Genomic DNA, 25,387 nt, shown 5'->3' on the forward strand with positions numbered 1-25,387 from the left:
GCAGATAACCTCCTAAGCCTGCCACAAACTTGGCTGTGTTGTATGTAAAGGATGTCATCTCTACCGCGACTTGTGATAGATGGGCAGAATATTCTGCAGTTGCAGACAAGTTAATGATGGGATGCTCTGCGCTGGCTGATGAACAGATAAGGAGGATGTAATGCTCTGCAGGCTCAGCAGATTAAATCATCCTCTGCTGTCAAGGGGTGTGTGGGATAAACAAAGGGGAAACTGACACGTAACCAATGCCATATAACCCACAATACAATATAGTGATAGACTACGGTACCTCCATTTATAACAGCTGCTAGACAAAGCACTACCATTCTATTTTATATTTAACTATACGGTAATATTACCTTGTTATAAATTTAATATATACAATTACATTCCAAAACAACACATGGATAGTCATAGTACCACAACAGCATCTTACTCTACACGTACTGTATGGCTAGGTTGCAAAAGTTATACGCTCTTACAATCACTGTTAGTTTTAGTCTTTCATCTACAAAGCGCCAACATATTCCAAAGCGCTGTACAAATAATTCCACTAAACACTGAATATACAGTGAGGGTCCTACAATGGGGTGATGTGTAGCACTCTGCAGCACTGTGCTCAGTGGAATGTGTCCAAATTATTTATCAGGGTCTGTATTGTGTTTACAAAAAGGATTATAGCTGTCTAAACAGACCCCACAGTCACTAGACATTAATCCAGCAATCTAGTCATCAATTTACTGGCTGCTGAATCACAGGCACAGTCAGACATCACCATTGTGAAATTCCAGATCGATTATGAGTGTTTGTGCACAAAGAAATGTAGGATATAAGCACCATTGCACTCCTGCTATAATTCTGATTCTAGCATACTGCCCGTCATGTAGTCTCCCTACTTATATTATACAGTCACAACACACACCCTGACATGTGACCCCCACCCCACCCTACACACACAGTATTCCTTTCTAAATCTATATATCCCAGACTGCGCTCCACACATGTGCACCAACTCACATTCCTCCACATCCTCCCCACGTCCCCATACTTGTATATCTTCCTTCCTCCTAACATGTATTTCCTCATTATTCTCCAAAATACATGTTGTCTCCCAATATCACTGCTGATCCGCTCGCCCTGCCCATTCATTCTACCTCCATCCACTGCAACTACTTCTTACAGTTACATTGTATCACTATGTTGCATATGGGAGTAAACTCTTCAGACCACCTTGGTATTACTGTCCCTGTGTGACCCAGTTTGGTTTTCTGCTATCACCCGCCCTCATTTCTCACCTCATCAGATTCTGCAGGTTCTTCTTGCTGGAGTTTCTCCTCAGTATTGAAGTGGACATCCTAGCACCCTTCTCTTCCTCCTGTCCTTTGTCTGAAGAGCTCTCACACAGCCCTCCCACTCCACACCTTCCCTTTATCAGTGTCCCTGTGATCAGTCCCAGATACAGGGTCTGTCCTGTTTGTTTGCCCCAGCCTCCTCTTCCCTCCTTGCCTATAAGTCCTGCTGCTTTCTCCCTTTATCAGGAAGTTTGAGCAGCTGCCTGCCCTCCTTTTGTTTTACAGCCTTGCTCTCTTTTTCTATCCCCCTCCTCCTGTGTTGGGAAGTCAGGGGGAGATGATATGAGGTAAGAGGAAGCAAGACCCTCCCTGCCCCTGTGTTTGGTGAAGGGGAGGGAGGGTAACAATATGTCTCTGTCTGTATCTCCCCCTCAGACACTCAGGGGAGTCCCTGTATCTCAGCAACTATATTTCCCCTGATGCTGTGGCTGTATAGGATTGTCACAATACTTCACATGCAGTTCTCAATGTCCAGTCTCCTATTTCCCAACATTGTTTATGTCCCTGCCTCACATTCCCACCATTTCAGCCCATTCCTCCCCATTCCTCCTTCCTGTCAGTGATTTCCATTAGACTGTGTCACAGAGATATACTGCCCCCCTGCATTATTAATGCTATTGTTCTTACTGCCCAATATTGCCTCTAAAACTGCTTCTTCATTTATTATTCTACTGAGAAATACAGTCTCTTGTTAAGATCATTTCATCACCTATTTCTTTCATATATACATTTTCATATTCTATCTTATTAGAATTCTCAAACCTACAGTATATGGCCAGGACACTGTACCTCTTTATGTGTTATTGATAATCTGAATACTGATTCCTACATGATTCCAATCTGCAGCTAGTCGTCTGTCAGTATATTAGACAGCCCAGCACTATGATTACATCACGATAATCTAATATATATATACAGTATACTGTGTAATCCAAGGAACAGACGTCACTCCAGGAAATTGCAATAAACTTATTAGTTTCTTTGGGCAGAATTCAATTCAACACGCTGTAATGTCGGATAATGCCGGTTCTCGCGACTTAACATGGGTGTTTAGGCGCGAGAACCGGCATTCTCTGACTAAAGTGCTTGCCGCGCAGCTGTTAGTGCTGCGCTAAGCAGTAAAATAGCTGCGCGCCCGGCACTTTGTCGGATTTCTTCGCGCATCCCCAAGAAATCCTTAGCCCGCCCAAACACTGCGTTGAATTGAATAGCTTTGGGAGCTCCCTCCCGCAGCTATTCATATATCGCATTGAATTCCTCAATATTATTTGCAGAATGGACGTTTTGGGACTAGTGTGATATTTTCTCAATCTATACATGATTGTATAACTTGTGTAAGTCTCACTGTAGGGACCTGATTCTGAATTGGACACAGAAGCACAGGCAGCAGCGTCTGACAGTCTTCCGTCTGCAATTTCATGTACATGCCAATACGAACTCCTTCCTGTGTGTACATCTGTGCAGCCACTTGTTAAGGACTGAGATGCCCATTTCGGTGTAATAACGATTGGTGCAACCTTATACACCACCATCGTATGCACCATCGAAACGTGCACTAGCCCTACAGCAGGTGCAGTTTCTGAATCTGACCATGGTCTCCTCTGCTTGCAGCTGTGCGCCAGTGTACGTAGCCCCTTGCATTGACATGTCTGTGAGACTCCCATACCATGCCCACTGAATGGACCATACATGTGCATTTCTAGCCAAGTCCCTGTCACCGCCCAGAACACCCATCACTTTTTCACACCATTTCTGATACCATCCATCATGATCGCTACAGCGACTTTGTGCGTGCACTCAGTGTAACGCATGCGCCATGTAAGTTGTTAGCAATTTGAAAAAATAGCTTAACTATGTGGACATCGGCATTGCATGCGGACTGCGGACAGCTCTGAATCAGGCCTTAGATCTGACACTTTGCTTCTGGAAATAAATAAACTAATATGTTTATTGCAATCCCCTGGAGTGCCACCTATTCCTGGTATGACATTAATCTTTTATTCTGGCAACTGGAGTTGACATTTTTTTTGCGGTGAGTAGCCATTTTGTTGTTCTATCTATCTATCTATCTATCTATCTATCTATCTATCTATCTATCTGTCTGTCTGTCTGTCTGTCTATCTATCTATCTATCTACCTGTATGTCTGTCTGTCTGTCTATCTATCTGTCTATCTATCTATCCTCGTGTGCACTCTAGGTTCGGCGCCGGATGGGGCACCGTACCTAGAAAGAGCCCTCTAGTGTGCGCCCGTCAAGGAGGCGTGCCCATGAGAAAAGAGGGCATGTCTTGAAGACTTGCCCCCTCTTTGTCACTCTTGGGGGTGTGCGCGGCACTAACGGACATGCCGGGGTGCCCCCAAGCTCTCATATCTCTGTGAATAGATGCTGTGAACATGCGTACGGCATCTATTAACCGGCAGTGATCACTGCATCGCTATTTTTCCCACCCGCATGACACTACATGCAGCGGGTGGGGACGGCAGCGGGCAGGGCACTTTGCTCCGATGTGGGGGCAGCTGATCCCTATCACTGCTATTTATGTAGCAGTGATGCGTAACACTGCCGAACCCAGTTCACGCATGCACTTCCCAAAATATGTCGCTGCTAGCTTAACGCAGACTTCACTCCATGATTGCACATGCGCAAATGGTAATTCTCAATTCTGCCGGAAGTTTACCAACTTGTAGCTAACTCCATCTGAAAATGACTACATGGGGCACACTGCAAAAAGCTTTTTCGAGCTTGATAAACTGGGTAAATTCAGCATCCCCATACAAATATAGAGATGATGATATCCGATAATAACTACGTAGACATCTGATAAGTCAGCATTAAGGGTTTAATAAATAGCCCTGATCTTAAAATTATCTTTTGTCCAGTGAAAACGTTTTGCCGAAGTTAGGGTTTGATAAATAGGCGACATCAATCACAGAGTGATGGATATGAAAATAACAGGACAAATATCAGATATGTGATCCCTAGCTATAATGTCCCTGCACGTGTAAGCAGAATAGATTTTTTATGGTTAAAACTGTACTATTGTAAATATTAGAAGATGGAAAATCTTCATTTAAAAAAGTCAGAATGCTTGCTAATCTTCTGAATAGGTTAAAGTAGATGATCACTACTAAGATATATTTTTAAATGGGGCATATGAACAAATTGTTAGAGAAGGTCACTTTCTGTTCCATGAGGGGAACACATCAAGTTAGGTGAATAAAAGTAATTATGGATCGATCCACTGAAGAATCATCTTCTGAGACAGAGCGCAGATAGACTTTTCTACTTAAGAGAAAGCCAAAGATTGTTCTTTCTCATTCAGTATGAAACGACATCATAGAGAAGGAATAGCAATTCTCAGACAGACAAAAATACTCGTAGAGAAGATTTCAAACCTGAAAGATATACAGAAATACAGAAATGGGAACAATCTCCAAAGGGTTAGATTTTGTTTTTAGTGAGCTATCAAAAAAATTATTTCTACTAATCTCGTGACAGATCGTCTAGAAGGATCCTCTTCACATAAGTGCAGAATGTGCACTTAGGTCTTATTGTACCTGGCCTGTGCTCTGTGAGCAGCATATGGATGCAAGCTGCCTAACTTTTAAGACTGAGGGCGGGATGTACTAAGCATTGCATCCGCAATGCGGTACATCCCCCGTCTTCAGGTACATAACGCGGTTCATTACCAATATAAGAGCTGTCCTTTGCCCTGGACAGAGTGACTTTCGGGTATAAAAACCCAGAAGTCCCTCTGGCGTCCTTCTACACATGCTCAGAAGGCCGCGAGCCGCGTGGGGGTGATGGGAAGGATCCGATCGGATACCTCCCAGCCTGGAGCGTCCCGATAAGAAGCCCATAGGCTTCTATTGGGTAATGCCACCTGAACGTGGCGTTACCCATCGGGATGAAGCACCGGAATGCATCGCATAACACACGGTGTCTTATGTACTTAGAATATTGCAAACGATAGCTCTCTCCATAATGCCTCCAGATTGAGGGACTTCCGGGTTTAACACCCAGAAGTCTCTCTGGCATTCTTCTGTGCAGCCGCTGGGGTGATGGGAGCAGGGGCGCCGAGAGGGGGGGGGGGCGGGTACAAATTACCCGTGCCCAGGCTTCCTGAGGGGCCTGGCGGTGGCCCGGGTCGATGCCGCACCCCCCTCCCTTACAGCAGCCCAGCACACAGTGTGTGCTGAGCTGCAATGGGAGACTGCTCGTGGCTGCTGAGCAGCAGCCACAGCAGTCTCCTATGTCTGTGGGGGGGAGCGATCACACTGATTGCACCCCTCCTGGCTTTGCGCCGGGCTGAGGGGGCTCAGAGCGCCCCCCTCACTTTGAAAATCTTTTTTTTCCGAAGGTGGCGTGGCCACGCCTCCCGCGATTAGGCCACGCCCCGTTACCCAGGCCCGTCGCGGCTCTTGGCGGGCCTGGATGGGAGGTCCTTTCACAAGGAGCATCCTGGAAAGAAGCCCATAGACTTCTATTGGGTAATGCCACCTGAAAATGGCCTTACCCATCGGGACAAATACATCGCATTCAAGTACATAATACATATGGAAAATGCGGTAAAACCCCCGAAAACTGCATTTTCGGGGGTCTTACAGTATTTTTCTCTTTAGTACATCCCGCCCGATATCTTTACTCACTGTGGGGGAGATTTATGAAAGGTTGGAGAGAAATATAGTGGAGAGAAATAAAGTACCAAATGATGAGCTCCTAACTTTCGTTGTTCAAGTGCAGCCAGTAACATGGCAGTTAGGAGTTGATCGGTTGGTACTTTATCTCTCTCCACTTTATATCTCTCCAAGCTTTGATAAATCTCCCCCACATTTGTTGCACAACAACTGCTCATTGGGGGCGGGATGCATGGCACATCACATTCGGGATGCGATGAATCCCGCCACTCTTCGCATGCATGCCGGCATTAGTTATGCCGGTATGCATGGACAAAATCATAAAGGACAGCTGTCTCGGTAAGAGCTGTCCTTTGCTAGTGAGGGACTTCCAGATCTATGACCCAGAAGTCCCTCTGGCGTCCGCGTGTGCCATGGGGGTGCTGGAACCAACGCTGGCATGCACGTGAAGAGCGGCTCCTGCCTGTCATGCGTCATGCATCCCGCCCCAGATGTCTACAATTAACATAATTACTCACAAGAAGTTTTCTGTTGACCCAATGATAAAACGGCTCTTTGAAGGTATAAACGATATACATCCTCTGTTGGTCACCCTTTCCAGTATGGAATTAGAGCATACCATAGTGAGCATGGAAACTCAGTGTGAGCAATTAAGCAATGTGGGCCTGATGCACAGTTAGTAGTAAATCAGGCGCATATGTTGGTTTTCTACTAGTCATCATCATCCATGCACACTTACACCTACCCTATACTATGTGCAAATGATACACATCCATTCTGGCTTACTTAAACCAATGCCCAACTCTGCATAGCCCACAGTTCCTTCAACACGTCCCCACTCAACTTTGCTTACATGAGAAGGCCCCATTACAACTCAGTTATGCCCCATTACAACTCAGTTATGCCTCATCAGTCATAAGTGTAGATGCAATTGAAATGCGCACAAAACTGCATTGCCCATACTTGCCTGGCCCAGTTCTGGAGCATGCGCAGTGTATAAACATGCAATATACGCTCTGCAAACAGGCATGCATTCAACTCTGCATCAGTCCCTGTGGATCTGCCTCTTTCATCCCGCACTACAGCCAGAGCCGGATTTATGGTGGGTACACACTACACGATATGCTCCCTGAGCGATATCGTGTAGTGTTGTCCCCGGCAGGCTGTGCTCAATGTCGTTCATGACATTGAGCACAGCCGCTGAACGATATCATTAACGATATCGTTCAGCGCCGGGCTCTCTCCCCCATTCCCTGAAATGCAGCAACCTGACGAGATCGTCAGGTTGGCCTGCATGTCAGCCCGATGAACGATGATGACGAACGACCCGCGGGAACGCGCGTCGTCGTCATCGTTCATCTTTTTGGTGTTAAAAATGGACGATAAAGTGGACGACTGAACGATAACGATATCGTTATCGTTCAGTCGTCCACTTTATCGCCCAATGTGTACGCACCATAAGGGTGGGGCCCCCACACGCGAGTACATTGCTATAGCTTATTGGGGTGGTGGTCACAATTGGTGTCAGGCGGAATGTGAAAGTGACTGTTACATACCTCAGGCACCGCAGATTGCTGAGTGCCATGGATTAAAGCCTATTGTTTATAATTATATATACATATATACGTTCCAGGCACCCTACAGGCCACATGCAGGTGCCATGGGACAGCCACGGTTCCGCCCCCAGGCCCTTGCTCCCTGTGCGATGGCACTGCCTGCACGGCTCTAGTTACGGCTCTACCATCATACAGCATGTTCTGTAGAACAATTTCCTCTGTAACCATCTTATATTCAGGATTAGTGAAGGAATTCTGTACAGTGTAGTGTGTGTGTGTGCGGGGGAGGGGGCATATACAGTATGACAAACAGCTATAGTATAGCACAAATCAAAAGCTTGAAATATCATGGGTTTACATACCTGTACAAGATAGTTTATAAGCTATTTTCTTTGCCTGCTCCCTACTAATGGTTATAATTAAAAATATATTTGATCAATTTTAAAGAAATTTAAAGAAAACCCTATATCTAGTAAACAATACGAATGTTATGTTGGTAGCCTACAGGGTTGGGTACAGGATCGCGACAGTCAGAATGCTTTCGTTCTTGCTCATTCTACATGAAACTATACATTGCAAAGTCCTTATCACACAAAGCAATTCTTTTTGCTTTTGTTTTAGGATTGAGTCAAAACCTGAGTTGACTTTGGAATCAGGGATAAATATGGGACAGTTAAATGCCTGGGCATGTGGCTTTCATGCTGGTGTCACACTACCGTTCCCAGTGTGATTTGCCAGATTACTATTTGGTATCCATTCTGGGACTTGTAGTTGGGGTCCCCAGGATCTGCACCTGGGGACTAAGTGGTGAGTACCATAGTCAGACTGGTGGGCTAAGGGACTTTCATCTATGTTGCATTCAGAGTTTATAAAACTGAAGGTGGAAGATGGTGAATAACCTGTAGCTTTAAAGTAGTGTATTTACATTTATCACTCAGTAATGTGTTTGACACAGCATAGTAGTTCTGAAGCCAGCTATTCTATATATTTTAGTTAAAATTATAGCCGAAGACTGGTTTCATTCCATTGTAGTGAGACATAAACTTTTCTAGCTCTATAAACTTTTGTGAAGTATGGTTGTACTAAATCCACACAATATTATCAATTTATGTCTATGTCAGTGCAAATTTGTGAGACATTTAAAGAGCAAAGCTCAAGAGTCATGAGGTCACTATACGTTTCATGGCCTATATGCATTTGTCTTTAATAGTCTTTTATATATGTTCTATGGTCTACTCCCCCAGTTATTTTTTATTAGATACCATTCTTTGTAATAAAAATACATTTAAAATGTCATCTTTCTTCGATGCCTTCTCATATTTTCCTATGCACATAAATATGTTTTAAACCTCATTCGTTATGTCATACTGTTAAGTCCGGATCTGGCAATCATGCAAGGATCTCTTTCTGGTTTTAAGGAAAAATAATCTTTTGTATAATTTCTTGATTTTGCTACTTGAGTAACTTCACGTAATCTGATTTTGCAGATTTTTTTTATTTTCCTGCTTGATCTCAAATAGTCAATTTTCTGTCCAAGTGCTTTATGCTGCTACCTGTATCTGTTAACTTTCCTAAATGGACTGTTAGGAAGAAGAGGGCTTGAGGACCATAGTTGGGAAACACTTGGCTGGGTGGGAATGGGTATGTAATGCCAGCTGTCGGGATGCCTGCTGTCAGAATACCGACAGTGGGATCCCGATGGTTGGTATCCCTACAGGGGTCGGGTAAGTATACTTAACTCCCCCCTTCCCCCTCTAACCCTCCCTTTTGGTAGCCCAACCCTAACCCTCCCAGTTAGTCCCTAAACCTAAGTCTTCCCCCTTCGTGCCTAACACTAACCCCCCCCAGTGGTGCCTAACCCTAACCCCCCCAAAAAAACCTAACCCTAACCCCGCTACGCTCCCTAAACCTAACCTGGAGAGAACACTGTAGGCGTCGGTATTTTGACGCCTATCTTAAGTTCCTTGTCGGGATTCCCCTGTCGGAGACTGGCGGCTCATAAGTACATCCTGGCTGGGTGGCTACATTAATAATTTTGCTAAGCAATAGATGCCATAAAATATCCACATAGGTTGCATGCAATTTTTTTCTGGTTGTCTGTTGTCATTTATATATATATGAAAGCCATTTGTTGCATGCATCCAGAATGACATAGTTGCAAGAGCTTGTCAGACTATATAAGAAACAGCAGAAGTATAATACAGAATGTCTATATGGGGACATCTATTTACAGATAATGCGACCTCTGTAAGGTTGGTGTAAACTAACTAAAATCTGCAGACCAACTGCAAAAACCTTTAATGTCAATCCTCACAATTTTCTTCTTTATCTTGGCCAGCTCAGCTCCATCACACTGAGACTGTCAGCGGGAGGGAATCAGTAAGTGGTGACAGGCTGGATAGCCCTCTTTCCAGAGACCTCTGAAGCATGTGAGATTCTCTCAGCTGACACAGTATGGATTAGCTGAGAGTGGAGAATGAAAGCAGGGCAAGAAGATTGTGACAGTTACAGCATTTCATATTCTTTATCTTAGACAAGTGCCAATTACATATGTATTGTCATACTTTTGCACATCACCCATAGCCCCTCTACATTGTAAACTCTCACAAGCTGGGCCCTCTCCCCTCTGTACTCATTACGATTATGTCATTTCAGCAATACAGTTGTGTAAATGTGTGAAGTTATAGTCTTGTCTGTACCATTATTTACTAATGTACTGTCCTGTATAATATACCCCTTTGCACGCTGCTGCAGAGCTTGCGTGTCGCCATATACTGTAAATAAACAATAATAAATGTGCACAAAAGTTACAACGTCCCCCAAATATTCCTTCATTCTTATTATTCCCAATAATAATAATATACTAAACTCCCATATACATTTCTGAATATTAATTGCTCTTTAATATTATAGGTTAAGCAGATTACTACTACTTTTTTCCCCCCAAAAAAGCCCTATGCCGTTTGGGAGACACAACTGTAGTCGAAAGAGACAGACAGTTTTACATGTTGTGTGTAGCGAGTTTTAGAGGGGTTTGTTATTTAAAGATCTCCATTAACATCCATTTCTTCAGTCTGCATAAACTGGCCATTTACAAAGCACAACATGACTGAAGTGGAGCAACGTTGCAGGGACGCTGGCTACAGTTTGCACGGAATCCATTCAAATTTTGGACAGTTACCATATTGACATTTATAATGTTGACACCACAATGTCGACACTAGAATGTCAACATGGTTCAACACATTGACAGGCACCATGTTGACAGCCCCAGAATGTCGACATGTTCATGTCAACATCTCAAAAGTTGCCATTTCACATGTCGACATTCTCAGATTGCAGTTGGTTAGGTTTAGGCGCCCCGGGGCTGGGTGAATGCACCAGTGGTTTATAGCCCTGGTATCCTACTATATATCGGTGCTGGGATAGGGTCCTTGCTGTTATGTTTGGGTGCTGAAATGGCACTGGCTGTGGTGAGAGTTTCAGAGTCCATCCTGTCCTCATGGATGCAATGAAGTAAAGGTGCGTGGAGAGACGCCAAGCATGTGCGCATGTGAGAGGTCGGACCCCTTCTGACTGAGCTCCGTTGGGTCCTAGTGACAGTCAGCTCAGTGTAACTGACAGGATCCTGGAGGGAGGTAGCGCAGGAGCAAACTCCTACCAACACCACCCCCCCTCCCTCGCTGAAGATTGCCATCCATCACAGGACACATACAGAGCATCACATCACTTTTGACATCTCTTTCCTGCAAAGGAAGACAAGGGTTAGGCAAAGACATTTTTTAAAACAAAGCACCAACATTTTGAGTATGTTCCAGTCCACATTCCTGTAAGGGAAAAATGCGGGCAAAAGTAATCAAACATTCACTCAGCATTTCACTGGAAACATAAACTGCACTGACTAAAGCATTCTTCATCAGAGCCCTGATAAATTGATCTTCATTAGTCATGTTGATGGCCTTCTTTGAACTAAACATATTTAAATCAAATTTAATCACACTAGTCAGAAAGTAACTGCACGCTCTCTTCCACTTCTTCCCTTAACAGTTGGATACACACTACTTGGTATTTTCATGCTTCTTAGGCTTTTGTCTCAGAAATCGGGATTATTAGTACACTTCCATTCCTGCCAATCACAGGTTGGCCCTTAATCATGAAGACTCTGAGGAATACAGTGAACAAGTCCAGCAAACTCCTCACTAAATCTTTTAGGAGGCTTTCTCTAGTTGCTCCTCAATGAACTCCTATTCCTCCAATTGGTTGTTTACTATTGTAATTTCACTCATGTCAGACACACTTTCAGCTGCAGTCATATCCAGCGACACAGGTCCTCGTGGCTATACAGCATCCTTGTTAGGACTAATTGAAATAGTCTTGTGAAATGCAGCGTCCCCTGACAGTATAAGTCGCTTGCTGTTTATCATAGTATCCAAGCATGATACATTCAGTGAATCTGAAATCAAGCTTGTATCTTCTCTCCTTAAGTACATGAATGTAAACTCTACTTCCAAACACACCTAGATAGCTGATCATTGGTTATTTACCTGTTCACGCTTCCAATGGTGCCACTGTAGGTGATCAGTTCTTAAAGTTAACAGCTGTTATTACTGTTTCAGCCAAAAACTTCTTATCAAGATTTGAAACATACAGCACAGCTCTGGTTCTCTCAACTATTGTCCTGTTGGCTCTCTCACTGACACTATTTTCTATAAGCAATAGTTAGCTGATACTGTATACCATTTTCATTTAGATACTTGGCTAGTTCACCACTCTTGTATTCTCTACCATTATCAGATTTTAGAACTTTCAGCTTCTGACCTCTTAGGTTCTCAATGAGATCTTTGTACACTTTGCTGCTACTGTTAATGCACTTTTGTTCTTCAAGAAAAATGCATGCGTCATCCTTGTAGCATCGTCGATAATCTCGATTAGTCCAAACTTGTCAGTATGTATTAGCTCCAATGACACTTGTGCTCTGGATGCGAACTTAGGAAAGATCAACATGTCTGCTTACCCTCACACAGCTCTCAGATGCTGGTCTTTCAGGATTGTCCTCCAACATTCCAGTCACCATAGCAATCTGAAACTTCTGTATTCAGACAGACCCAAGATGGTCCAACTGCCAGGGTCACACTTCCACTGACTGAGTGGATTCCTCAGTGACCATTGCACAGCACTCCACAGTGTCAAGGGGTGATAGGTACCAGGCAGCTGCGGTAAAAACAGTCCACTTTGGGTTGTACACCTTTTTGGTTGCACCAACCCTTTGCAAACTGGACTCTGTATCCTCTTTGCTCTAGAACATTCACAGCAATCAGGTTGGTTCCTAAGTAAAAACTGTATGTCTTCCACATCAGTGACAGCTGCCTTGCTTCTAACTCTTGGGCATAGTGTAATTGTCCCGACATGAGGAGTATCTATGACCTTGCTTCAAAAACCTTGGACTCTAGTTGACTCACACTTATCCTGATACGTCATTTGCAGTGCTATCCACATATCATAAACTGTATCTTTTCCATGGATTACTGAATAAACATGTGATTCCACTGCTACGCCAATTGTCCCCATAGCTCTATCTACATCTTCAGTATTTGGATTATCATCAGGGTTACTAGTGATCTTTCACAAATTCTCCCGCTTCAATTGCATCTGCATGGCAAACTTCTAATGTAGAGTAATTTTCAGCCCGCCAGTTTCTAAAATGACATACTGTTCCCTACACTGTCAATTTCTATCATACAAATTGAATAAGGGTCTGTCCGTATTCACTCAAATTCTTTTATTCTGTGTTGTCTGTGACCATGTTGATCTTGGTATCAGCATATAACACACCAGGGGTATCTGGAATTTCAGCAGCTGGGTTCGGGTTGAAACAGATCCCACTCTGCATTTGCCTGGTGATTAGAGAGATGTTTGATCTGGGAATTGACTGCTAGCACATGGTTACTGGGCCCATAACCTGTTTGCAGAGTAGAATGGTGATAGCAGATAGTAGTAGCAGAGTAAAGCTGTCACAGATATGTGTAGCGGAATGTGCTTAGTGCAGTAGTACTCCAGATGAGAAGTTTAACCCAGGTACACATGTATTGGCAACGGCACTGATGGTACTGTGTGTGTAATGCAAGTGTTGGTGCTGGTGGCGGTTAGTCCACACGTGGTATGCTTACCCAGTTCTCAGATGTATTGTAATCTGGTAGAATAGCAAGTAACAAATGACACAGGGATATCACAGGTGAAACAGTGGAAGGCAATCTGTGTGGAATATAGCAGCCTGGAGCATAGGGTAATGCTGGCTGTTGTAGTGCGCCGGGCGTGAACGGGGTGAATGCAGCAATGGGATCCTACTATATCAGTAGTGGTATAGGGTACCACCAATATAGGGTACTAGCAGTTATGTCTGGGTGCTGAAATGGCTCTGGCTGTGGTGAGAGTCTCAGAGTCCGTCCTGTCCTCATGGACACAATGGAGTAAAGACACAGCATGGCATTGTGAAACCACAGATGAGTTGATACAGCTTGGATAATCCACATTTCCTGCACAACAGGGACAAGTATCCAGGGAGATGAGCTGCTGGTTACACTGTGCTGGAGGGCAGCATTCGAACCATAATAGATTAAGGTGATTACTATTTTCATCTAATATGAAAAGTGAATGTTACACATTTTTCTGTAAAGAGGTCCCAAGAACAGAGTAGATGTGCACCTTGAAATGCGATTAGACGCTGTGGTGCAACACAAAGGCGTTTTATGTTGCGCATCCAGAATGTATCGTAAACAGTTCCTTATTTCTCTTTTCCGACAATTTGTATAATGTTGTGTTCCAGCACCCAGAACTAGGCGGTATATTTACTAAAGTGCAGGTTTATAGAAGTGGAGATGCTGCCCATAACAACCAATCAGATTCTAGCTATTAACTAGAAGGCTCTAGATAACCTGATTTGTTGCTATAGGAAACACCTCCACTTCTATAAACCCACACTTTAGTAAGTATACCCCTAGGTATCTGGTATGGCCAGGTGTGCATAGGTGGGGCTAGATATAATTTAAAGGTCAGAAATAACAACAATACACTTATCTAGCCATATAACTAAATTAAAAACTAATATAAAGATACATCAGAGGATTCCCTGATGAATAAATATTATAAACTACACTAACAGGAACATTTCCATATATATAGGTTATTGTCAATGATGTGCTTAACATATATTGGGTCTGATGCAGAGCCAAACATACTCCCATTTCTATGGTGTATCTTGCGTCAATTCACTCTGCCCATGCTCAGAAAATGAGAGCTCATGAAAAAACAAGAAGGCAGAATTAAATGCATTGTGATCACATCTCCACTCATGGCAAAAAAAGGCAGTACAGCAGTGTGAAGGGATGGTTTCACAAAGTGAAAGTCCTGTAGGGGCATGTTCACGTAAATGAGTATCATGCAGACCAACCCAGAAGCATATGCTGTTAGCATACACCTATTAGGAGGAATATTGTTTGCACCTAGTATGGAGCCTATGCAAGTACACACTGATGATGACTAGTAATAAACCAGACGCTTCTGCTGCTGATGTAGAGGCATACGCATGACAAGATATGTACATGCAGCCCATCAGTTTAATAATTAGTGACATCACTAAGGTTTTGAGGCATGAGGCAGAACGTGCCTCAGTAATGTCACTGGCATCCAGCAAATTGATCAGTTGTATTATCAAAGATATTTCAGCTGCTGCATCATACGGGCACACTGAGACGATGGAGACCCACTTCTAGCAGGCATGGCATTAAAACAAAAGCTAAACAATCAGCTTCCTGTAACATCTGTCAGCTCCAATTGCTCATCATTTATTTGTACAGCTGTGCTCAGGAGATTGGGGTGCCTAAACTTATCCATATCCAGAAAATGAAGGAAAAAAAAGAAAAGCATATAACAGCCAGTTGTACATATTTTATGTCATGGACAGTCAACCTTGGCTGTCACCTGGACCTTGGAAGAGAGCTTTCCCCTATGCTACCTGCAACATGGAATGTGAATGCCTTTCAATGGGCTTTCAATAAATTTCTGAGATAAGAAGATACACAGCTCCAGCAGAGCAGATAGGCTTTACTCATACTTCTTCCATGTTCCCCACTAAAACTGCACCACTGAATACCACCCTGCTTAAAGAACATTTTTCAATGGCATCTGAGAGGCTTGCAATTCAGGACCTATGGCAAGGGGTGGTTTAAGAGAAGAGGGGGCCCATATGCCCACTCGCACCGGCGCAGTAGTAGAGTAGATGATGGCATTGTGTGAAAGTCTACTGCACTTGTGCAGGTCTCCAAGTACATAGCACTCGCCCATGTGCGACGGTTAGTTAGGGGACTTCCTAGTGAATTTGGATATCTGGGACACATATTAACACATCTTGATTCATCTGGGATTCCATAAGCTCATGAGTTGTCTTCACGGGGCCCATTTCAATTTCATCAGGTTGCTTGGTCCATGCCTTTTTACAGTCATGGCATCAATGATGGCCATCCTGAGACCTCAGTGGATAATGCTCAATACTGATTAAGATGGTCTCTCAGTTGTCATGAAGTTTGTCCTTGGCGGGATCCATGTAGTTGGCAGTATCAGCTATATACACTTTTGGTGTTACCACTGGTAAGCAAAGTTGCTAGACGTTGAATCCGAGAAACTGATATCTCCACCAGCAGATATTCCAGTTGCTGATCTTGGGACCCTGGTGGTAGATCACCTGATATTCCATCAGGACCAGAAGTTGGACATGTACATGTTGAGGTATTGGAGTCCCAGAGCAAATCTGGTGTAAAGACATGTAGCTCTGTTGAAATTTGCATACATGTTTATTCCTATCAACCTCATTCCCCACATTCTTAGGCAAATAAGACATAGAGATGTGAAAGCCACCTTGGTGGTCTCAGGTGCATGTTTTATGAAAACATGTTCGACTTGGCAGTCAGCATGACAATGGAGATGACGGACTATGTCAGATCTCCACTCTCAGGGTCCTTTTTCCCATCATCCTAAACAATCCTGGCTTTGACAGCATGATCCTTGAAGTCATGATTATCAAGTGGAAACGTTTTTCAAACCGTTGATTGCCACAATTGTCACAGCATACAAGTCTTCCACATCTTGTATCTATCACAAGTTTAATGATCACTTGTGGCTACCATTCACCTTTGTTTGTATAGTTTTTTATTCTTCTCCCAGAAGCATTGGGACTAATGGCTCTCCCGAAGCTCCATTAAGCTTTTGGAATCTTTTATTTGGTATTTGGCTAATGCCAGTTAGCCCTGATGTCAGAGCTGAATATATTTTTGTCAGGACACAGTTCATATTCAACCTGATAGTAGAGAAAAATTTCTACTTTTTGAAACTGATTTGGTCTATACTATGATTGTTTCTCATGTTTAAATCAGGGCTGCTCCTTGGAGTAATTTTGCCATGTCTGGTCTTGGAGCACTGTCCTATGAGGCAAACCTGACTGTAATCTCCTCATTTACTGAAAGCAGTAACAAGCTTCGACATTAAGAAGGAGCTGTTGCTGCCTTCTCCATGCTTATTTCCCAGGAATGCAAGGGAACCCACTCTATGTTACAGAAGTCTTGTCAATGGGACTGTATCTTTGCTTTGTTAAAGGCCGGTTGCAGTTTGATTCCACTCATTCTACAGCCAAGTAATACTCCTTTCAGACCTACATCAAAATCCTGGGTTTATGCTTGTGAATGCGCATTGACCTGGGAAAACAAACAAACAACCTGCGACGAAATCCCAGGTCCACGACACTGCTCTTTATCAGGGTCTGGCTGAGACCCAGGAAATTGCTAGATAGATAGACGCAACAATTTCCCGTGTCTGATAGAGGTATAAACTAGGGATGCAATTAGGAAAGTGTAAGTTATCCATGGAGAGCCAATTCCAGCCAATCTTGATGCTCCCTCCACTTTTGAGTTTGAAGGCATGGAACATTGGCTGGGTAGGTCTTTAAAGCAGTGATTTGGTCTTTCTTGTCTACAAGGCAATGATTTGTTTTTTTCTGGCTTACCTTCACCAAATCCTATACCAGTAATTGTCTCAGCTTTGGCAAACACTGCATTTGACCGGGAACTCCTGCAGGCTGTAATAAGTGATTAGTATTCCTCCTCCATATGTTTTGGATGCTGGGAAGCTCACCCATTTCTATGTTCCATATTGCTGAGGGAGAAAAAGGGACTTTGTACTTACTATATAATGTTTTTTTCTAAGGATTTATGAGATTACTGGTATGCCCTCATAGATATATCTGAGCTACTGGTAAAGGACGGTGGAAGCTGAGGGAACTTATAGGGAGGAGGAGGTGCTTTTAGTGCCCTAAATTCTTTGGGTGATGACTTAACCCCATGGCTTCCGTGTCCTCTAAATTCTTAGAAAAAAATAGAATTTAGGATAACAAAATAATCCTTTTCTTTCCAGTCTTCTATATGAATGCTGTCTGCACTGTATCAGGGATACATAAACTTAACCTTTCTGAGAGTACAGTAAGTGTGACATTCAGTTGTACTGTAATATCTAAAGGAAGAAATTCATTCAAGTGACTGCACGTTTTACCATGGTTGAGAGTTTTAGTCTAAATCAGGGGTGGGGAACATCCGGCCCACTGGCCGTATAAGGCCCGCAAAATCATTTGGTCTGGCCCTGCCAAGGCAACCACAGGCGGGACTCTAAATTCAATAAATCTAGGAGCTTTTTTCATAGCATCCATATCTGTGGCGGCCGGGATGTGGCTCTTTCAGCATACCACAGTGACACTACTCCAGCGGTGGGATTGTACCCCTCAGCAGGCTGCGGCTGTTACTATGGCAGCGCAGCGGGTATACAGGGCTGTCATCAGCCCTCCAACTTGCCTGTCACTCGACCAGGAACCATCAGGACTGACCCTCCAGACTGTCTGCCCCACTACTCTGCCTGACGACATACAGAAACACAGCCTCCCCCTCCTCTTGGCTGCCGGAGCCCACGAAAGGAGTAGAGACCAAATATAGCAGGCTAATTTTTAAGTTGATAATTTTGTATGGCCCGCAAATGATGTTATAAATATCCAAATGGTCCTTGGCATGAAAAAGGCTCCCCACCCTTGCTCTAAATGGACCATGGCCTTCAGAGTCGTACGCTACTGCTGCCACAGTTGCGATATTTTTTCAGCTGAGGATTTGCAAAAATATGCTAATGGTACAGCCAGCGGGACTGGTAGTGAGACGCCCACCAGACCTATCGCAGCTGTCCGCAAACTGTGTACACATACGCTGCATCGAACACAGATCATGCAAGCATCTACTCCTTGAGTGAGTCTATGGTCACTCACAATGACCACTGCAACTGAGACACCAGATCCCTGTTTCCTGCATATGGTATAACAGATGCAGGATGTGACACGCCCCTGAACGGTGGAGACACGCCTGCGTCTTTAGCCGACATTCCCATTGTTAGCCCAAACGCTCCCTGACTGTCAATCACACAAATAAAGGCTTGACTATGTTAATGTACCGCAACACATGCGCAGTGTCAAAAAATCGCTCTATATGCGAAAACACCGGCATTGCGTACAACTTTAAATCAGGACCCATGTCTATTGTATGATAAATGGAGGTTATACTTTTTAATATTTAAATACCTTTTACCATTCAAAGTGGTGAAATGATTGTGGTCCACAATCACTTAAATATCTCCTGCAGCAGTATATTTCCAGTCACAGGCATATTCACACCAGCTGAGATGTAAGTTAGTGTTTATGTCAACTGGCCCTCCTATTAGCATCTATCCCTGCCCCCCTCGTTACGAATCTGAGATGCCAACTCATTCACCCCTACAGTGCTGAATACAGTATTGATAGATACTGCAGATCTACTCTGTCAACCCACAATTTGGTCTGTGAACATATAGTTAACCTCTTATGCATCATATCTGAAATAGCTCATTACCGCTGAGACTTGGCGAAGCACCCCACCCTGTGGTTCCTGTTAGTAATATCACCTTGGCAGTTATTCTTTATAGAGAGACAACAGTATTTTGAGATGATTATAAATAAATGAAGACTCAGAAATATTACAGATTGATTTACTGACTACAGGCTGCGATATAAAAAAAAAGTCAACATTTATGTTTAGTATATAAACATTAAAATGCATTATTGACTGTAAATTGTGAGAATATAGGTATAAACAAGCCTGAATTATTGTCAGTGTATTATGTGCTTTTGTTTGGCAGTTTTTTTTGTCTTTTATTATATTTAGTTATTGTCAGGTTTGTGCTTTATTATTATTATATATTATCAATATTATTATCAGTGTTTGCTTCTTTATTGACTGATTGCAGCCATTTTAGATTGCTAAGAAGCTACTATTGTTTTTAGAAACATTAATTTGGTGATTGGGTAGAATTGGTTGCAAGGGGGAAAAAAATCAGCAATGATTTCTGAGCCAGGGAGTTAAAATTGCTAAGTTATCACCCCCGCCATAGTGGCTGAGACAGCTGCTCTTAGAAAGTGATATATTAGCGGTCTGTTTTATTCTTTTTTAAACAGTACCATCTGTTAGGACAAAAGAGTGGCCAGACCATATTAACCCTATTCAAGCTATAGACGTGTTGTGATACTTTTGGGGGAGATTTACTGTATCAAATCTTGGAGAGAGATAAAGTAACAACCAATCGGCTTCTACTTTACTTTACAGGCTGTGCTAGAAATATGAGTTAGAAGCTGATTGGTTGCTATGAGCAACATCATCACTTTCTCTGTCTCCAAGATTTGATTAATCTCTCCCTTTATGTGGTATGATGTCAGTAGTTCACTCACTCACATCACAGACTGCGATGTTTCCAGAAGGAGCCTGTGCAGTAAGAGCTTACAATCCAGTGCTGCTAATATATTTGCACTTGCAGCATAATTACAAACAGCACTAAAACATGGGCCTCAACAGGATATTTTAGAACCTTACATATTACCTCAAACATCCAAGTATCTCTCTGCTCCACTACATCACCTGCCATGCCTCCCACCCCCACTCCCCTCTCCTTGTAAGGCCACAGAGCTAAGGTTTGCAGAGCTGGCAAGATACCCTTGCTGCCACTTGTGTCACTGTCCGTCACTGCAGGACGCATATGTCCCTAATGTCTCAGCATCTCCTTAAACTGTCCCTTCCAAAAACTGCTCACATATCTTAGGAGAGACGTTACTAAGTTTAACATAAGCCAGTTCAAAACAGGCTCTTGGTGTGGTGCATGCTGGGAGCCCCAGCTACTAGACATAAAACCATTTTGCTCTTTAGGTTTCAACATGTTAGACTGCACAATTGTTATAAATACATGCTTTCTACATGTTCCATGCTGTCTACATTTTTTGGAATATACATTCCAAAAAAGTGTATTTGAGCACTAAGAGTAACTTTTGTGGTATAACTATTCATTTAGCGGCGATGGCCACCTCACAAACACCAACATTGCAGCTTGTTCCTTGCACCCCATAGAGGTTTCTGAGATAATCTGCAATGTTGGGCTACCGCATACAGAGGTAATGCGAATAGCAGCACATCACTGCTACCTGAATACTGCCCCGTGATAGAGAGGTTTTCATTTATTTTTCTCCCAAAATACAGTTTTCTTTTAGCCTCATTGAAGTCTTAAGCAAGCCATGACAGTAAGTGGTTATGGGGGTTGTGATGGGTTATGTCTTTTATCTTTGAATGTGTAAAGGCCCCCATACATCAGCAATTGATTGCAGCAATTCTGCAATTTGCAATCGATTGTGTATAAAAATCTTTCCCTTTTTCAATTGATTGTGGCAATTCTGCAATCTGCAATCGATCGAAAAAGGGAAAGATTTTTATACACAATCGATTGCAAATTGCAGAATTGCTGCAATCAATTGCTGATGTATGGGGGCCTTTAGAAACTGCACCTACATGGTGCAAAATGCAGCCATTGAAAGTAATGGCTGCTGGCGAGCCAGAAGGTGTATAAAATTAGCCTTGTGCATATTAAAACAGGCTCAGCTGTGCAAAAACAGCCATGTGATATCACAAAAGGAAATGGCGCTATGGCTTCACAATTACCCGGCTTTGTAAGTGACTTAATGGCACAGAAGGTACTTGCCACACAGATAAATCTCAGGGAGGAATAAGTATTTACAATCATTTAATTTGGCATACGTACTGTATTCTGGTATTGTGCATGTGTAGACATAGCCACAATAAGCCAGCGTAAGAGTTAATGTGACAGCTGAGTCAGTGAGGTCAGTGGTGAAGTCATTCTATACAGGGTGGGAGCATCCAGATGTGAACATGTGGCTTGTTCATCCTAAACTATCCGCTCATTGCTCATCCTTTTGTGTATTAATTCAGCTCATCCAGTTTTCTGGTAATAAAGTTTCCCTAGCAACCAGGCACCTCTTCTGTATATCACTGACACAACACATGCTACTTCTCCTATTGCAGTGCCCTATTCCTCCTAATATATGTAGAGCCGGATTTAGACCTCATAGGGCCCTAGGCAAGATACCGGTTTTGGGGCACCCCCCCACCCTCAAACAATCTATAGCACTATTTCATTCCTGATTCATGTCCATGTACAGCACCCAGAGAAAAGGTCCACCACGGCTTTGAAAAGTCTGTTATCTGTTTACAATACACTTGATTTTTTCTAGCTCTTGCTAAACTTTCCCAATTTTGGCCCCGCTGATTGCCCCCTCTATAGCTCTCACTGCCAGTATATTCCATATCACACCAACTCACAGCCCTCTCACAGCAACCAGTCACCTAGCACACTGACCTCCATCCCAGCCCACTCATGCCCCCTCATAGCACACTGAGTCCCCCACAGCACACACACTAACCCAGTTACTGCCCACCTTACCGCACCACATAATGCCCCATTCTACAGTATGTCTGTCTCACAGCACAGCACCCCTCTAATGCAGCAGGAGGCGTCTTGTGTTAATAGACGCCTCCTGCATGGTTTTGTGATCTGCTGTTGCGTCCGTGGACGCACCACCAGGATCACTTGCGTGAACATTGACCATTTGAGTAACCCTAAGGTTAATCAGGATGGCCCGGATTTTCATGCTGTCGGGTAGACATGCCCCCATTTTGTGAATGTGAGGACAATGGAGCCACATGCATAAACATCCCACCATCGGGTTTGCGTACATCTCTGAATGACCCCCAAGGACTTTGCTGTTCTCTAGATACCCCTTAACTTTCCAACCCACAGTACAGAAGTGGCAGGATCAGGACAGAGGTGAAAGGGACAAGACAGTGATGGCAGGGACAGGACAGAAAAGAGGTGACAGGACAGAGGTGACAGGGCCAGGACAGAGGTGACAGGGCCAGGACAGAGGTGACAGGGCCAGGACAGAGGGGACATGGAAAGGATCAGATGACAGGACCAGGACAGTACAGAGGGGAAAGGAGAGAGGGGACAGGCAAATGCAAGCTTGGTTTAAAAAAAAAACAAAACCAGGAATTCTCGCATGTATTCCCATAGCGGCATCGGCTCGCACTCTACTACATTTAGGCCAAAGTATTGATGGGTCAGTCGTAAAACTGCTTCTGGCATTTAATTGAGTTCATCTGTAAAATGTGCAGAGATTCCATAAGTGTAAGGCTGCGTCTGTAGGCTTCTTGTGCAACCCCTCAATCACCATAGTAACTAGTCACATACAAAAGCAATAGAGTACTGGATAGAGTACTTCTCTTATTGTTGCATGTGATTCCTGCACACTAGTCAGCCTGGCTAGTGAGTCAGGGGCGTGTCTGAGCCTTTGAGAGTAACCCAGAAGGCACCCACACACTTCCATGCCAGCCCAGCAGCTCCACTTACCGTGCTGAACGTGCTCAGGGTCTCCCTGATGCTCCAGCCTCCTCTTCTGCGGCTCCTCCCCGGCAGTGATTTCATGCGCGCGCCAATATACAGCTAGGATGTCACAGAGGGCTCCTTCGAACAGTGAATGCTGCGCGATCGTGGCACCTGGCCCGGCAATAGCGTGAGGTCGCCCCAATCCGCGCCTAATTTCAATGTGCACTCGAGTACTCTGGCTCTCCTCTGCCTCCCTCCCATACAGTGTTATTGCGGGGGGTGGAGGTGGTCAAGTGACTGACGTGATGCTCTTATGTTACTACTCATACCCTGCCCTATAACTCCTCCTCCCCCCAAGTGCTCCATCTCCTCCTATGTAACTATACTGCCTGCTTTTGTGTGTGCTGTGCAAAACACAGCACAGCAGGGACAGGATCTCTCTAGGGACAAATTTCAGGGGGGCCGGCACAGGCCCCTAGGGACCCGCCGGGCCCTAGGCAGCCACTTAGGTTGCCTTGCGGTAAATCCGACTCTGAATATATGACATCATTATTTGCATTAGAGTGTATAGGCAGTGGTACATATAGACAACAAAGTATCTTGTATGTTGCAGTTACAGACTCTCAGGTGTATAAATCATGCATGTGCTTATCTACCTTACATATTTCTTATATTTATTATATAACTTACCTATCTCTCCATGTACCACCCTCATGCATACACAACAGCTCTATAGTTCTTCTAACCCCTTCTCCATAATCACCGTCAAAGGAGACATGACCGTGTAGCAATCCAGTCCCACAATAGACTACACTTCAAATGTTAGGTAATAAAGAAAATATTTATTTTGGCTCCAAAAACATAACTAGGATGAAAACATCAGCCAAATGATACCATAATAAAGTGCCTGGGCTGAAGACAGCAGTGATATCCTCAGTATAAGATGTAAGTGGCCCGATGGATATATCGGTGACTGAATAGCACCTTTCTCAAGGGTTGCATGGAGTGGCCATTGGGCCACTTACATCTTAAGCTGGCCACACACATAGCGATATTTTACCCGATCTGGCCGATTCCGACACTTTGCAACGACAGATCGTGTAAAATATGGCCAAATCATGAGTAAATCATGAGTCCCCACTCACGATCACGATGCGCGTCCCCGCTGTTCGCACATCGCATCTTCAGATCTGCCGTGCAGTAGGGCAGATCTGACAATCTAGGAGGCGATACACTGTGAAAGTCTGGATGCAGGAGAGATCGTTTGAAGATTGGACACCAAATTGTGTGCAGATCGTGTGGAAATCGTGTGCAGAGCTGCTGGGGAGAGTTTCAAGGGAAATCGTACACAAATCGTAAACATGGGCTGATCGTGTGCAGATCGCCATGTGTGTGGCCACTTTTACAATGAGGCTGGTCTATCTAGCTGCTTGTTGGATTGTATTGCTACATACAGTATAATATTATACAGTATATATAATTACCCAGGATCCGGCACTCCAGTGTTTACAAGAGGCAGAGGAGTATAGCCGTCATAATGGTGCCAGTGAGGCAATATTGCTAGTTTTGTATGTATTATTGTGGTAATCACTGTACTAAGGGCCTGATTCAGAGCCGGACGCAATTAGCGCTCGCTCGTCCAGAAAATAGGGGTGGCTATTCAAATGAACCGTTCGCTCTTTGCGGTCTGTTCACGCCTCTAGGTCTGAACGAGCGAACAAAACTTGCGGTCGTTTTTTGGGAAACTACGCCCCCTGGCCGCTCGCATCCTACGTCATGTCCGCTATTTATTAGATTAATCGAGTACATCGACCAGGGTATGAGCTGCTCGCTATTCTTGTTGTTGGTTTTTGCTACCACAATTTTGCGAGCAGTTCTGGCTATAAAATAACCCAGTGACGTGGTCAATGACGCTGCTGTTTTAATTATGCACACCCATAAAACGCCCGTTTTGACCTTCAAGCACGCCTGCGATCGGATCTCCACTCCCCGTTTTCAAGCACCTTCCCC

The 25,387-nt window shown here is 43.9% G+C and overlaps 1 protein-coding gene across 2 annotated transcripts in view; it reads right to left on the bottom strand.

Annotated features, from left to right (window-relative positions):
• Positions 1 to 25,387, bottom strand: part of LSP1 (lymphocyte specific protein 1) — a 68,853-nt gene that overhangs the window by 31,390 nt on the left and 12,076 nt on the right. The window contains exon 1 of one of the 2 annotated variants that reach the window (XM_088458151.1): positions 1,296 to 1,592. The exons of the other annotated variant lie outside the window; for it this stretch is intronic. Within the exon in view, the coding sequence (XP_088314277.1) occupies positions 1,296 to 1,354 (59 nt within the window). The 5' untranslated portion in view covers positions 1,355 to 1,592. Of the gene's footprint in view, positions 1 to 1,295; positions 1,593 to 25,387 lie in introns of those variants that run through there. 2 annotated transcript variants of the gene reach the window in all.

The sequence above is a fragment of the Taudactylus pleione genome, unplaced genomic scaffold, assembly GCF_031769625.1.
Source record: "Taudactylus pleione unplaced genomic scaffold, aTauple2 ptg000810l, whole genome shotgun sequence".
NCBI lineage: Eukaryota > Metazoa > Chordata > Amphibia > Anura > Myobatrachidae > Taudactylus > Taudactylus pleione.